The 16,204-nt window shown below is 40.7% G+C and overlaps 1 protein-coding gene across 4 annotated transcripts in view; it reads left to right on the top strand.

Moving 5' to 3' along the window:
• The window catches only part of Pls1 (plastin 1), an 89,626-nt gene that overhangs the window by 43,663 nt on the left and 29,759 nt on the right, over window positions 1-16,204 (top strand). For all 4 annotated transcript variants that reach the window (XM_034484524.2, XM_034484521.2, XM_034484525.1 and 1 more), the window contains exons 2-5: window positions 4,748-4,851; window positions 12,427-12,590; window positions 13,955-14,084; window positions 15,327-15,459. In XM_034484524.2, the coding sequence (XP_034340415.1) occupies window positions 4,782-4,851; window positions 12,427-12,590; window positions 13,955-14,084; window positions 15,327-15,459 (497 nt within the window). In that variant the 5' untranslated portion in view covers window positions 4,748-4,781. The remainder of the gene's footprint in view (window positions 1-4,747; window positions 4,852-12,426; window positions 12,591-13,954; window positions 14,085-15,326; window positions 15,460-16,204) is intronic.

Genomic DNA, 16,204 nt, shown 5'->3' with positions numbered 1-16,204 from the left:
GGGAACGTACAGGCACAGTGTGAGTATGTCTGTGTACCAGACCCTAACCCACACTGAATACACATTAAACTTTTTGCCATAAATCCTTAAAACATACCTTTTTAAAAAGAGTGATAGGCCCAGCCAGTCTTACCTCACGCTTTGTCGCCAGCCTCCCTCTCCGATAGCTGCTCTGCTGAACTTGTTTGTAGTTCTCACATGCTAAGCTTTATTGCATGCATATGGTATCACAAGCAGCACTGACAGTGTTAGTATTGCATGTGTATGATTTACAGTAAGTGGTGTTCTGTATGCATCCTTTAGCAGCTTCCCTTCTCCACTTCGATTTTTTGAGAGACAGATGGGATTCACCTAGTGAGCTACTAAATATCTGCTGACTATCTACGGGTCAAACAGGAATGTTACGGTCTTAGCTACTTCTCTCGTTGCTGTTAAAAAATAGCTGACGAAACAAGGTAAGGAAGGAAGGCTGTGTTCTGGATTACAGTGTAGGAGATACAATTCTTCATAGTAGGGAGTCATGGCGACAGAGCAGGAGGTGACTGGTCACAGTGCATCCACACCAGGAAGGAGAGAGCCAAAAGGAAGTGGGGATGGCCTTTATAATCTCAGTGGAGGCTAGACAATCTCTGTGGGCCTCAAACTCACTTGTCAGTAGATTAACTTGTGTGAGGAAGCTCCTCTTTGTAAATATTTGCCATTGTGCTGTTACTGTGGGTGGAGGAGTCGGGGAAAGGGGAATTTTGGGGAGTGGATGAGGGGAAGTCTGGCCAAGCTGAGTCAGAGGACAGTTTGAGGCAGGTGGAGGAAAGATAAAGGGTCTAGGAACTCAGGAAGTGATCACGCATCAGAGGAAGCAGTGTTGGTCTCTGACAGTTGGAGCTTTAGGGTTGGTAGAAGGCACACAATTTTGGTTTCAGGGCAATTTGGGGCTATTTCTAATGCCCTTTCCCCTCAAACTGTTCAGCGAAGCCCATTAGATCTTGCCGATCATATCATTTTTACATTGACTGGGTTCCAGAGAAACCAGGTTAATTGCCCTGAAGAATAGCTTGCCTTCTGATGCTTTACTGTCAGTGTTTAGTGTGTAGTTCTAAGTCTTTGTAATTTTTTTTTAAAAAATATTTCTTTTGTTTTTGAGATTGTAATTATATCATGTCCCTCTTCCCTTTTTTGTATACAAAGTCTACCATACACCCTTTCTTGATCTCTTTCAAATTCATGGCTTCCTTTTTCCATTAATTATTGTTTACATATGTGCGTGTTTGCGTGCACACATGCATGCATATGTATGTACATACATACGTATGTACGTGTATGGCAGTGCACATGTGAGATTGTGTGCATGTGGAGCCAGAGGGCAGCTTTTGAGAGTTGAGATTCTTGCCTTCCATCTTGTTGAAGCAAGGTCTTTTGTTTCTGCTGTTCAGCTAACCAGGTCAAGAGTTTCTAGTGAGCCAGGCGGTGGTGGCACACACCTTTAATCCCAGCACTTGGGAGGCAGAGGCAGGTGGATTTCTGAGTTCGAGGCCAGCCTGGTCTACAGAGAGAGTTCCAGGACAGCTAGGACTACACAGAGAAACCCTGTCTCGAAAAACCAAAAAAAAAAAAAAAAAAAAAAAAAAAAAAAAAAAAAAAAAAGAGTTTCTAGTGAGATCTTTGTGTCTCAGCCTCCTTTCTCCTTTCTTACCGTAGAAGCACATCAGGTTTTTACTAGTGTGCCTTCCATGGACTGAATTAGAGCTTACCCTTTGAGCCATCTCTGACCCTGGAGAAGGCTGTGTTGGTAAAGTGCTTTCCGTGCAAGTGTATGGACCTGAGTTCTGATCCCAACAGCCACATAAAAAGCTGGGTCTCGGGATGAGCATCTGGAATCCTAACACTGGAGGCTCAGAGATAGACAGGTCCTTGGGTATTGCTCTCAATCAGGATAGCTGAATGAGTGAGTTCTAGGTTCAGGGAGAGGCCTTGTCTCAGAACTAACATGGAGAGTGAGTAGGATGTCATATCATATTGACCTCTGGCCTCCACATGCAAAAGCACACATAATTGCACACACAACACACAAACCTATATATATATATGAGCAAATGCTTGTATGTGCATAAAGGCACATACAAGAGATTGTATTTTTAGGTAGTTGTGGACACAAACAACTGCAATCGCAGGGCAGAAGCAGAGGGATTTTTGAGTTTGAGATCAACCTGACCCTACCTTAGCTTGTCACACTTCAGATGTATATCTTAAAGATCTCTCTGTTTGTTTCATTGAAATACTGAAAGACGTAAAGCAACATCTTTTATACTTATTAGATATAAAGGCAAAAAAAAAATAAGAATCACTTATGGGTAAAATGATTTCTAATATGTTACATGCTAATATTTTGCTTGATTGTGGGCAAATAAAATTATTATATATAATTAACAAATTACATATAATTAAATAGGTATGGCTGAGCCCCAGCTTTATATTTACCATTTCCAATGCAAAGTCATCAGTATAGTTAATTTGCAGACTTTAAAACTCTAGGCAAGTGGTAGAGATCATTTTGAATAAGACATGCAGGATGACCAAGACTGTATTGATTTACCACTGGAAGTTATGCAAGATATCCTGCTAATTAATGTCAACACAAAATAGTTGTACCTATCAAGAGTCATAACTGTCAGGTATAGACACACCTTTAATCCTAGCACTCAGGAGGCAGAGGCTTGTGAATGGATTTCTGCGTTCAAGGCCTGGTATACATAATGAATTATTTAGGACAAGCTAGGGATACACAGAGAAACACTGTCTCCAAAAAAAAAAAAAAAAAAAAAGTTGTAACTGTAGAAAAGCTTCTAAAAGTGGGAACTTAATAAAATAAATGCTTAACAGTAGGATGTAAGGAACTGAGTCAATAGGCTGACTCAGTTGGACCATTGTCGTTTCCACTGATAAATTTAAGCCACTTTTAGTATTTGTAAAAAACAAAACAAAAAAGTGCAAGGTTAAATAGTGGGCAATATACTATTTTAAAAACCTATTTAATTGTATTAAATTAGGACTAATCTCTAGAAAAAAATGTAAACCGTAGAGATCTATCATTTTGAGAGAACATCAAAGATGCAGATCACTCCAGTTTAGTGCATGTGCAGCTGAGGCAGGCTCTGTGCTCAGATCACATCACTCTTTGACTGTTTCATACGATTTGATATATTAAATTGCCGTGATAATTTAAGTGAATAAATGATTTTGATAATTGGTGTGACTTTGTGATATTTGGGGAAGTTGGAGCTCATATACATGAAATTATATATAAATATAAAAGCATTTGAAAATGGGTTTCTCACTTAGCTTCAGTCCCTGTTCTCCTATAGGACACAAGTATTTGCTAATATTCTGTAGTACATATTAACTGTCTTGTATCACTAGATATACATGAGATAATTTGTATTCATCTTCTATGCTAAATATAAAAATCACTAAGTCACCTAAGAATAGGAGTTGAGCTGGGTGTGGCAGTGTGTGCCTATAATCTCAACAGTTAGGAAGAGGGAGCAGGATTATATTGACTTCCAGGCTAGCCTGGACTATGTAGTAAGACCTTGTCTCCAAAACAAAACAAAAAGGTTGAGCTGTTAGACATCAGAAGTCTTAAACATATAAGTAACATACATGTTTAGGTTTTTTATCATACAGAAACAAACATGGATAGGAACAAAGATGGTTTTTGAAGCATTGTGTGTGCATTAGAATTGGAAACCATGTAAATACCCTGCAGCGAGGAATTCACAAGGTAAATTATGAGATAGTAATATGTGGCCATTAAATGTTTTATTGATAAGTAACATGAAAGCGTACTAATAATGCATTAATACTAAATACGAGCACATTTAACCCCTCACCCAGGGGTACCTGTGTTTAAAAAGTGGGTCTGAGAAAATATAAAGATATTAGGTAGTATTTCTGAACAGTAAGATGAGTGTAATTTAAAATTTCTGTGTGTATTTTATACAAGCAACAACATTTTTTTCATTTTCATTTATATGAGTGCCCCTACTTGTTTGTATGTGAACCATATGTGTGCAGTACTTGCAGAGACCAGTAGGGGGTGTTAGAGCCCCTGGAACTGTAGTTACAGGCAGATGTGAGCCACTTGGTGTGGTTGCTGAGAATTGAACCTAGAGCCACACTGTAAGAACAGCTAATGCTCTTAAATACTTAGTTCACTTTTTACTTATAGCCAAATTTTTTATTTCCCCCACCCCCTTTTTAGTGTGCCTTCTCTGTTCTGAAAAGGGCTCCACTAATCTGGAGTAAACTTTCACAGGGAAAGGAGAAGAATGTGACTATGGTTGGATTATTTTGAAGGTGAACATTCCAGGCATAAATTCATCTCTACATGAGCAGATGCTAATTTTTGTGGCTATTGTGCATATCATTAAGTTTACTTACTTTGTCCTTTATATGTGCAAGTGCTATGCTTCCCCTAAACTGAAATAGTCAGCTCAAATAAAAATGAAAATCATATAGACGTCCTATAGAAGCACAGGGTGTGGACACCAATCCTCCCCCTGCCCCATGCTGAGTCTCTTCCTGCTTCCTGACTGATCTGGATGTGTTACCAGGTGACCTACTGTTTGTTCCTTGTCAGCCAGACCGTCTAGATGACTTCTTGCAGAGACTGTGCTTTCTGTGTGCCTTACACACATTACCAAATATTTCACGGGAGCTAATATTCCTTTTGTTAATATGTTCTTTCTAGATATAAAGACCTGAAGAGCCTTTCCAGTTTAAAGATGGAAAACAGTACCACCACCATTTCTCGGGAGGAGCTTGAAGAGCTACAAGAAGCATTTAATAAAATAGGTAAGGTTGAGGAAGCTGTGGCGTCTGGTTCTTCTTGCTGCCAGGCTTCAGGGAGGGGCAGCTACCTCGACCCCTGCTGCCTCCCAGCTCTCCTCAGGACATTCCCTTTCTTTTTCTACCCAGGTTTCACTTAATTCTTTCTGAAAGATAAGCTAACAAGAAGCTGGCATTTCTAGGTGAATTGGACTTTAGTTCTTGGTCGTCATGCACAGAGGATAATTCAGGTTAATGAATGACAGAGTAACTGAAAGCACTTTGCATGGTATGCTCATTACAGAAAAGAAAATACAGAACCACTTCCTTGTGTATAAACTAAACTCTGTCTCATGCCTTAGTCACTAACAGAAGTACTTTCTGACTCAATACAGAACCTTTACAAATATAATTTTGTTTTTAAAGGCTATATGTCTCCTTCTTCCTCATTCTCATATATATATATATATATATATATATATATATATATATATATATATATATATATTAAAGGCTAATATTTTCAAAGGTTGTTTCTCCTTTTTTCCCCTTTCATTCTCTGAAATCATCCCATGTTTCAATTTGACATAATCAGCTTAGCAGCTTTGTACTTTGTGTTTGTCAAATCGGGTTCACACTTTCCTATTTAAAAACTTCCCTAATCAAGGAGAATGAGGATACCTCCCTCCCTCCCTCCCTCCCTCCCTCCCTTCCTTCCTTCCTTCCTTCCTTCCTTCCTTCCTCCCTCCCTCCCTCCCTCCCTCCTTCCCTCCCTCCCTCTCTCCCTCTTTCTCTGTCTCCCTCTCTTCCTCCCTTCCTTTGTTTTAGTTTGTAAATGTATGCAGATAGAAAGTGAACTCTGAAAGTTGAGCTCAGCAAATAGACACTAGGCCTCAAACTCACCATCTTTCCCCTTTCCTCAGCAGAGTTCTTGGGTAATAAACTGCTGCTTGGAAAACGAGATGGTGGAACAGGGAGGCTATGACCATGGATGGTCTCACTCATGGGCATTTCACCAGCCTCCTGAGCAGTGACTAAAACTCCCATAGGAATAACCTTAAAGTGTGATGATGATAATAATAATTATTGTTGTTTTTAAACATATAGCTTGTCTTGTCTTTTAAAAGTGACCCACAAATCATCAGTGTGTAAATAAGCACTTACAAAACTCTCTGGGCCTTCCTCTTCTGCCCGGAGGGGGGAGTAGAAGTGTTCCTGTTGGCCACTGTAACATCACGTGAATATGGCATGATTTGCAAAAAGCCATTAGCAATAAACGTTTTAGAATATTGTCTGCAGTGCTCGGCATTTTTTTTAAGCCAAGAATTGGGCAGTTATTGAAATGTTCTCTTTTATTTTAGGCACTCAAAACCAGGTAATAAAAGTGGTTCTGCCAGCTCGGCGCTGTAGTCACTGTACAGGTGCCCTGTAATGAAAGGGACCCCTCCTGGGTCTCAGTGAAATGAGGTAGTAATCTGTTTTCTTTGTTGAGTGTGCCAACTTTAATCTTTCTGACTCACGGAAACATAATCTTGCTATATTTTATTAATGGTATTTTGAACAGACTGTCCACTGTTGGAATAATTTTGACAGCAAGATCGTTTGCTCCACGAGGGAGCCACTAACACTGGCAGAATGTGGACTTGCTGACTTTTTACAAGAGAAATGGGGACTCTTGAGCTCAGGAAACACAAACAACTCTTCCAGAGGCAGAAGATACCCATGTACTGGAGTGGGTATTTTGAGGTCACTGGGGAAAGTGGGTAGTTAAAAATATGTCTGCCCTGTTTTCTTTTTAAAACCAGGTTAAAATATACCAGAGCCTTTTGCTTGTCTCGAGTGTCCAGTGGCGTGGGAGCAAGTCCATTCTCGTTACATAGAACCTTCATCCTTTTCCACAGGTCTTCTTCATCTTGTCACACTAGAACTCCACATTTGTTAAACCGCTGCCCCCAGGTCCCTCTTCCCCTACCCCTGGAAACCACCATTGACCTTTCTGACTGAATCTTCTCTTGTATGTACCTTGCACAAGTGGAATCATCAAGTAGCTGTGGTTTTGTGATGACTACCTTTGTCACTTAGCATGGTCTGATGCCTTTATGATGTAGCATGTGTCACAACTGCCTTCCCTTTTAAAGCCGGAATAGTATTCTATTGTGTGCAGAATAACAGCCTTTTGCTCACCTGTGCTTTCTTTTCTTTTTATCTTAATATAATTTATTTTGTCATGTTTTGATTTTTAAAAAATAAACAAATAAGGATATATAGATATTCATTTTTTTATATTCAACAATATTTAATAGACAATCCTTTGCTTTTACAGCACATCTCTCTTTTTTTCTATTGGCTATTTTATTTATTTACATTTGAGATGTCATCCCCCTTTCCCATTTCCCCTCCCTAGATCCCCTTATCCCCTCCCCCCTCCTCCTTTTTGCTTTTATACCATTTTGATTACATGCATGTATTAAGGTCAGTTCTAGGTTGAGGGTCTAGCAATACAATAGTTGCAAATAGTCAAGGAACAAGCAGGAATCTAAATTTTAGACTAGAACAAGGAAGTAGGCTTCAGACATGAAAATGACCTTGGGCTAGGACAGGGAAGTAGGCTCAGATATTTTGGTCATCCTAATGAGCCCTTAGAAACAGTGATCATGGGAGTGTTCACATAATTGTGTTTAACGCCTTGCTTGTTCTTTGACTGTTTGTGTTTATTGTCTTGCCTGTGCTTTCCTCGATAGCCTTTTGGATTCCTGGTTGTTTTGAATCCTGTTGTTGTGAACACAGCACAAATAACTGTTTGAGTTCCATTGTCAGTTCTGCATATGCTCTAGATGTGGACTTACAGGGTCCTCTTGCATCCACATTAGATTTCTGGGGTGCAGCTGACTCCTTTTCAGTGTGGAGGTGCTCCTTTCTATCCCCACCAACATGGTACAATTGTCCTCATTTCTGCCTATCCTTACTTACCACTGCCTGCTCTGTTGCTGTAGTTTGCTTTGTAATAGCCACCCTTACAAGTTACAAGTAGAATCATATAGTTTTGTGTTCCCCAGACGAGTACAGAGGTTGAACAAATTTCTTACGGTGACTGGTATGCTTTCTCTAGAGAAATGTATGTTCAAGCTCTTTGCCTATCTCAAGGTGTTTTACTTGTGTCTAATGATTTCAGTCTAAGGTCAAAGTTTGGGCAGCTATAGATGTGTGAGTTTACTTCTGGGACCTGTATTCCATTTTGTTAGTCGGTTTGTTGGCTTTTGGGCCAGTACCCATTTTGGTTACTATGGCTCTGTAGTGTAGTTTGAGGTAAGATACTGTAAGGCCTCCAGCACTGCTCCTTCTCTTAAGGATTGATTTGGTTATTAAGAGTGTCTTGTGTTTCCATATGAGTTTTAAAATTGTTCTTTTGTGGTTCTATGAAGAGTGTCATTGGATTTTTGATAGAGGTTGCATTGAATACATAGACTATTTCTTAGTAATTGTTTTTATATTAATTCTGCCACCCATAAGCATGAGAGGTCTTTCCACCATCTCGTGTCTTCAGACTAACTCTTGATTGTTTCAAAATTTTTATTATAGTGGTCTTGATTAGGTTTATGTATTTTGTCTCAGTCTCTCTCTGTCTCTGTCTCTGTCTCTCTCTGTCTGTCTCTGTCTCTGTCTCTGTCTCTCTCTCTCTCCCTCCCTCCCTTCCTCCCTCCCTCCCTCCCTCCCTCCCTCCTTCCCTCCTTCCCTCCTCAATTAGTATTAGGGATTCCTGGCTTACTGTGTTGGGTTCTGCAGAGTCTTTCCTAGTTCTCCTTTGAACCCATCACTCTTATTAAATTTCTCTTTCTATGCTCTGCCCTCCTCACCCCTTCTCTCTCATTTGTTGTTTTTTCAAGACAGAGTAGCTCCAGCTGTCCTGGAACTCACTCTGTAGACCAGGCTGGCTGTGAACTTGGGTCCACCTGTCTCTGCCTCCGAGTGCTGGGGTTAAAGGTGTGTACTACCACCAGGCTCCTCTTTCTCTCTTTGCACAGTATCCCTAAGTATTTTCTGCACTGCTGGCTTGATGGTCAGTGAGCTGTCTCAGTTTGTGCTTGTCTTGAACAGTCCTCATTTCTGCATCAATTTTCACTGATAGATAGCTCTGCTGGAGATAGCTCCTTAGTTGGCAGTGATTTACTCAAAGATTTAAAACATGATGACATTTTATGATTTCTGGTTTTTAGAGGTAGAGTAAGAAATCTCATGTTTTTCTGATGTATTTTTTTTATAGGTGAGTTGCTTTTTTTTTTTGTCCTTACAGATTTTAATATTTTATTTTTAACCTCTTGGCTGAAATATATTAAGGAGACGTTTTTCTATTGTCGTGCTTCTTTGGGGGTTCTCAACGTCTCTTGTGAGTAGATGTCCACTTCTTTCTATAGACTTGGGGAACTGCTAGTTACAGTTTTGTTGATAGATTCTTTCATCTTTGTCTGAGTTTCTGCTCTGTGGATTATTAGGTTTCCTCTGTTGATCTTCTCTTAGAGTTCTTCAACATATGGTCATCTTCTCTCCCTCTGGATTTGTTACTGTTTGACTGTAGTACTTCATCGATGTCATTACCTATCCCTGGTTTTCTTTCTTCTGCATGGTTGAGTCAATGGGTGTTTTCCACTGCATTTTTATTTGGTTCGTAAAGTTTTCAATTTTTAGAAGTTCTGTTCATTTAGTGCCCTCCCAACCCTTAATATTTTTTGCAGACTTTCTTTTCTTCCTCTTTTTTTCCTTTTATTGGATATTTTCTTTATTTACATTTCAAATGTTACCCCCTTTCCAGGTCTCTCCTTCGGAAACTACCCTATCCCATCCCCCCTCCCCCTGCCTCTATGAGGGTGCTCCCCCCCCCCACTCCCGCCTTCCAGCCCTGGCATTCCCCTATGACTTTGTTTTCTTTGTTCCTGTTTTATACATATTGGTGCTTTACTCATACTTCACAGACTCTCCCTCGGTGTTGCTGGGGTTTTTCTTTATGTTCTAGATTAATTTCTTTCTTTCCTTTTTTCCTTTTTCCTTCCTTCCCCCCTCCCTTCCTTTTTTCTTTCCCCTGCTTGTTTGTAATCCTATTTGAGGGCACTGACCATTTTCTTTACCAGTAAACTTAGATTTTCATCCAACATTAATCATCCCCACTTCAGCACCTTTGAATTCGGTAGTTGGGGAGTTATGATCTTTTGGAGACACCATGTTGCCATGTTATCTTCTCTCTCTCTCTCTCTCTCTCTCTCTCTCTCTCTCTCTCTCTCTAATGTTTCTTTGTTGCTATGACATGTCTGTTGGGTTGACTATCTCTTCTCCATTTTATTTGGGGATGTTTTTATGGAGCATCCTATTCCCGAGGGCACATGATGATGCTCTAGTGTCAAGCCAGAGAAAGCAAACTGCTTTAACCCCACAGCCACACCAAGCAATATAAGGGACAGAAATGCAGTTAGAGCCAGCCCACCCGTGCATCAGTAAGAAACAAGATAGAAGATGCAAAACTAATGTGGAGCATTGGATAAAGTTAATGTATGACTTAAATGTGGACATTGTAAATTAATGAGCTAAAGGAAAGGGAACTGGAAGAGGGAAAACCAGAAGACAAATGAAACAAGGCGGGAGGGGAGAGAATGCTACAGAGGAGAAGTGCAAGAAGTGAAAATCAAACAAGAAGTGGGGGTGTAAACAGACGTGTGCTCGCGCTGGAAGTCGGCTTACATTCTTCTCTCATTCAGCTGGGACCTCCACTTCTGGGGAGGCACTGGCCCTGGCTGGGATGGGTCTTCCCTTCTCAGTTAAACCTTTGAGGAAACACCTTCTAAGGCACACCTGGAGCTGTGTTCCCAGTTCTCAATCTAGTCAAGGTGACACGAAGATGGAGCTTCACATATGTGGTTCTCTGGTATAATGGTGGCATTCTGGACTCTGAAAATCAGCCCTCGTAAGATTCTGTGTGAGCTGACTCCATGCCATCGCCAGAACACTCAAGATGGCAGCTTGGTCTGTTGCCAACTAAGTAGAATTGTTTTGTGCTGTCTTTGTTTGGAGTCCAGAGGTGCTCCCAGTCTCTAGGGAACCCTGCCACCTGCCCAAGGCCATCTTAGTAATAACGTGAAAACATTTAGAAATTTCCTTAATACCTAATTCCAAAGTGTTATCAAACATGATTAAACATATACAACAGTATGAGAAATACATGCAAGCAATAAATTATCAACAAGTAAACTGCCACCAGAGAAAAATAATTACACGTGTTTTGTATGCAGCAGATAGATATTATGTAAGCATTGTGCGGGCATGCACGAGCGCGCGCACACACACACCCACACACACAAACACACACACACACGGTTTTTTAAGACAGGGTCTCTCTGTGTAGCCCTGGCTGTCCTAGAACTCTATTTGTAGAGCAGGCTGGCCTTGAACTCACAGAGATCCTCCTACCTCTGCTTCAGAGTGCTGGGGTTAAAGACATGCACCATGGCCAGGCTAAAAAAACATTCTTTTAGATTTACTTATTTTATGTTTGTGAGTGTTTTGCCTGCATGTATGTATAAGCACCAGATGCACGCCTGGTGTCCTTGAAAGTCAGAAGAGGGCTTTAGACCTCCTAGAACTGGAGTTACAAGATAATTGTGAGCTACCATGTGGGTGCTGGGAATTGAACCCCAGTCATCTGCAAGAACAAGTGTTCTTAGCCATTGAGCCAACTTTTTAGCCCCCATTTTATAAATTTTACCAGCATAAAGTCTGGGTGGTTATTCCATCTTGACCTTTGCTGATATTTTTCTCTTATATATCTGACACTCCCCGAGGCTTATTTCTCTGAAACTTAGATTTTTGTCAGAGCTCTGTGCATACCATACACTTAAAATACACACATGAGCTCTAAATCTATGAAATGAACTCTATATAGGCATGAATGTTTTAGTTAAGTGTATTGTACAGTGTGGTTATTTTAATGAGATGTCCCCATGGTCTCTGGCATTTGAATACTTGGTACCCAGTTGGTGACACTGTTTGGGAAGGTTTAGGAGGTATGGCCTTGTGAGATGACCTAAGTTGCTAGGGGTGGGCTTTGAGAGGTTAGTGAGTCACGTCCTTTTTAGTTCACTCTCTGCCTCATGCTTGTGGTTCGGTGTTGTGAGCCCTCGGCCTCTTGCTCCTGCTTTGATGGACTCTTAGCTCTCTGGAACCATCAGTCCAGATAAGCTCCTTGTTCTGTAAGTTGTCTTGGTTATGGTGTTTTATCATAGCAACAGAGAAGTAACTAGTGCCCACATACCCTGTATCATTCAGATACAGGAATAAAACACTGGTTCTCAACCTTCCTAACTTCAGAACACTTCAGTACAGTTCCTCATGGTGTGGTGACCCCCAACCATGAACTTGTTTTTGCCTACTTTATAACTGTAATGTGGCTACTGTTATGAATCATAATGTAACTATGTGTATTTTCTGATGGTCTCGGGTATGTTCTATGAAAGGGGTTGAGACCCACAGGTTGAGAACTGCCAGAGTAAAGGCTCCTCCCACTTGTAGTTTAGAGTTCTACCTTTCCTTCATTTGACAGTTTACCATGTGTCTTTACAGATATTGACAACAGCGGGTACGTTAGTGACTATGAACTTCAGGATCTATTTAAGGAGGCAAGCCTTCCCCTTCCTGGGTACAAGGTGCGCGAGATTGTGGAGAAAATTTTAGTAGTTGCTGACAACAACAAAGATGGTAAAATCAGTTTTGAGGAGTTTGTGTCGGTGAGTAATCCAATAAATACTTTTCTGGTTATTAATCATTTGTCACAAATAGGATCTCAATAATGACTTTGTTAGATTTGATATGACCTGGTTGCAGAGGCCAAACAAAACACTGCTCTAAAATTATGGTGATGATGTTAATAACAAACATTATTGTGGAAATAATTTCCACAAATCATACAACAAAGAATATTGAATGGAAGTCAAGTTCAGATAACAATCATTCAGGCCCTAGAATAGCTTGTACTTAAGTTGAATATTATTGATCATTAGTATAATTGAATAAGTAAGATGTAAGTTTTCTAGTTTTGTATTCTTTATCTTTTAAGTAAATATTTGAGCTTTGGGCGTTGTGAACAATGTGATGTGCAGAAAGGGATGTGGTCCTTGCTTTTATGGCATGTCCATATGGCAGGGAAGGCACAGTCACACAGGCGGCTAGGAACGCCAACTGTGGTGACTGCTGTGGTAGAACAGCACAGGCCCCAGGAGCGATTAGGATCAGGGTTGGAGCTGAGCTTGAAGGGGAGAGCTGGGGCTGGGGACTCGGGGAAGTCGCCTCCATCTGTGAAGATGTGAAGACCTGAGAAGAAAGAAGTTAAATAGGAAAGGGGGTGGGGCAAATAGTGTGGGAAGCAGTTAGAAGTGGCAGTGTGTCCTGAGACCCTGTGGCACTGGAGATGCTGGCTCTCTCAATCAGAAAGAAGATTCCTGTGGGAGGGGCTGAGGGGAGGGACTGAGGAGAGGAGCTGAGGGGAGGAGCAATGCAGCTGGAGGAGGAATCGGGTGTTGTGGGGCTGTGTAGGATTTTTTTTTTTATCCTGACCACCAGGAGGTCACTGAAGTAGGAAGAGGTGGTCTGATTAGATCATAAAAGAGTCATCTCGGCTGTTACATGTAGAAATTATTACTTCATTTGGCTTTGCTGCTCTCTGTGGAGCTCAGGGAATGACTGGGAGAGGGAGTTTTTGTAAGCCTCTAGATAGTCCAACAAATGCTGACTTATTTACCTGAACATCTGTTTATCCTGGGGATGTTCAGGCAGCAGTTTGCCTTCACTGAAGTATTTTACTATCATTATTATGCAGTGATTTCGTGTGCTGTAGTATTAAAGACTTTAGCTGTGCAATAATATTTTCAGTGTGTTCAGTTTCAGCTCAGCTGTAATGTCTTCTAATCGTCAGGTTACAGATATTAGTCCATTTTGTGTCATCAGTAAAATAGCAGAGTTGTCTGTTTATACAGATATTAAGTATGAGAGCACCCAATTCATGCTTACATTTGTGTCATTTCAGATAAATGCAAACATTGGCTATTCTTCATGTTACTAGAATGTCTCAATTTTCACTTATATTCCATTCTAGCTGATGCAAGAGTTAAAAAGCAAAGATATCAGCAAAACATTCCGAAAAATAATTAACAAAAGGGAAGGGATCACTGCTATTGGGGGAACGTCATCCATCTCCAGTGAGGGCACCCAGCATTCTTACTCAGGTATCTCCTCTCCGACTCTGGGTTTTCAATCATTGATGCATTTAATAAATGTCATCCAGTTTAAGCTGTCGTTGTGATTCATACCATTATTTTATATACAGTGGAGGGTGAGAAAATCTGCAGACTTAATTATACCGTGATATCAGATTTAAATATATCTTGAGCTCAGCACTGTCAAACTCGAAAAATGACAGCATTACCAAATGCTTATGTTCATGTTCCCACTGTATGTCAACCAAAACCACCAAAACCAAAACAGATGCTGTTTGTGTTTCCACTCTGATGGGTTCCATTGTGATGTCTGGGGCACTTGCAAAGGATTTTGGGGTGTGATCTCTGAGGATTAAATCTAGGGCGTCAGGCACACTTGGGGAGTGCTGTATCCTAGTTGTACCCCAGCCTTAGTCACCACTTTTTGAGTGACTTTCTCACCGTGGTGACATGCTTGACTTGGAGAGCTGATCTGAGAATGAGGAGATTCTTGCTTATTGTAAGGATTTGTCCCTTCCAGTTTCCAAGAGTGGGGATGCTTGATTCAGTTTTTGATCGGGCCACCAAGTGCGTAGATGATATGTCACCTGATGTGCCTGATCTGATTGAATCCCTGGGTCATTTGTTCCTTTTGAAACACAAAGTAGCATTAACTCTCTTGAAAGGCAAGAGCCTCCTCTGGAAATAGCTCAACTCATGCACGCACATGTGTGTGTGTTATTTTTTGTATACGTTAACTATATTCACTACTGGGTTTCATTGTGATGTTTTTATGCACATGTATAATGTATTTGGGCCCCTCCCACTCCGGCTGGCCACCTCCTTCCCAGCTTTAACTCTCAGTACTTCTTCTATAAACCCCAGATCACAGCAGTTATATTCTTCTTAGGTAATAGAGTTTATTTCCATTGATTTTTCTTACCTTTTCCTCTTATTTAAACAATCTTTATGTAGGTGTGTATAATTGGCCTCTTGTGATAATTTTCTAACTCAGGTGATTTTAGAAGCAGTTTACATTTGGGAACATTTTCACATCAAACCAAACGCATTTTATAGTAACGTAAAATGCGTGCCTTCCTTCTCGTCTGCCACTCGGCGAATCCCCTTTCTCCATCCTGAAGTCCTTGACCGCATCTCAGTAGTGTTCAGCAGTGTTGCTCACTGTCCCTTAATAGAAATGAACAAGTATGTTCTTGTCAGTGTGATAGACGGTGTGAATGAAGTTTGCCTACTGAGACTTTCTGTTTTCAGAGGAAGAAAAGGTGGCTTTTGTTAACTGGATAAACAAAGCTCTAGAGAATGACGCAGACTGTAGCCACCTTCTACCCATGGACCCCAACGATGGCAGCCTTTTCAAATCGCTTGCAGATGGCATCCTTCTTTGGTGAGCTGAACGAAGGAGCTTACAGTCCCAGTGATGGGTATTCCCTGGATACTGCAAACCAGAGGATGAGTTAGTCATGATTGTCCAGACATTTAAGTGCTGCGTGCTTTTCAGCATTTCCTGTGATGAAATATTTTGTGTTGCCTTTTGTATGTTACCATAATAATGCCATGGAGTTTCTGAACCCTTTACTGCATTGTAAAATGTTGACATGGTTTTTCTTTTCACTTCTCCATAAGAGAGTGCTGACTGGGGTGCGAGCATTGGGGTGGGGGACATAGAAGGAAGACACACCTTCATTAGACCCAAGTGAAGCAGTATTTCATTCTGGCTTCGGCTCTTTTCTGTCTCTCACTACGCCGTAGAAGACAACGCATCTATCCTTATCATGTTTACCACAGGTGTGTGGTCACATACTTCTTTTTAAAAAAACACTTTATATTCAACTTCTTTGTTTTCTTTTGTGTGTGCATGTTTTGCTTGCACGTGTATGGCACCTGTGCTTGATGCCCGTCGAGGTCAAAGGAGGGTATCGTATCCCTGAAACTGCAGTTTCAGATGCTTGTGAGCCACCTTGTTGGTGCTGGGAATTGAACTCCGGTCCTCTTCAAGACCAAAAAGTGCTCTTAACTACTGAACCATCTCTCTAGCACCAAGTCCCAGCACACATCTTTATATCTTTTTTTTTTTAATTAAAAAAAAAAAACCATATAGTACAATTACAAAGTAGAAGATGTATGTCACA

Source organism: Arvicanthis niloticus, chromosome 21 (assembly GCF_011762505.2).
Source record: "Arvicanthis niloticus isolate mArvNil1 chromosome 21, mArvNil1.pat.X, whole genome shotgun sequence".
Lineage (NCBI taxonomy): Eukaryota > Metazoa > Chordata > Mammalia > Rodentia > Muridae > Arvicanthis > Arvicanthis niloticus.
This window is presented reverse-complemented; position numbering and strand designations above follow the sequence as displayed.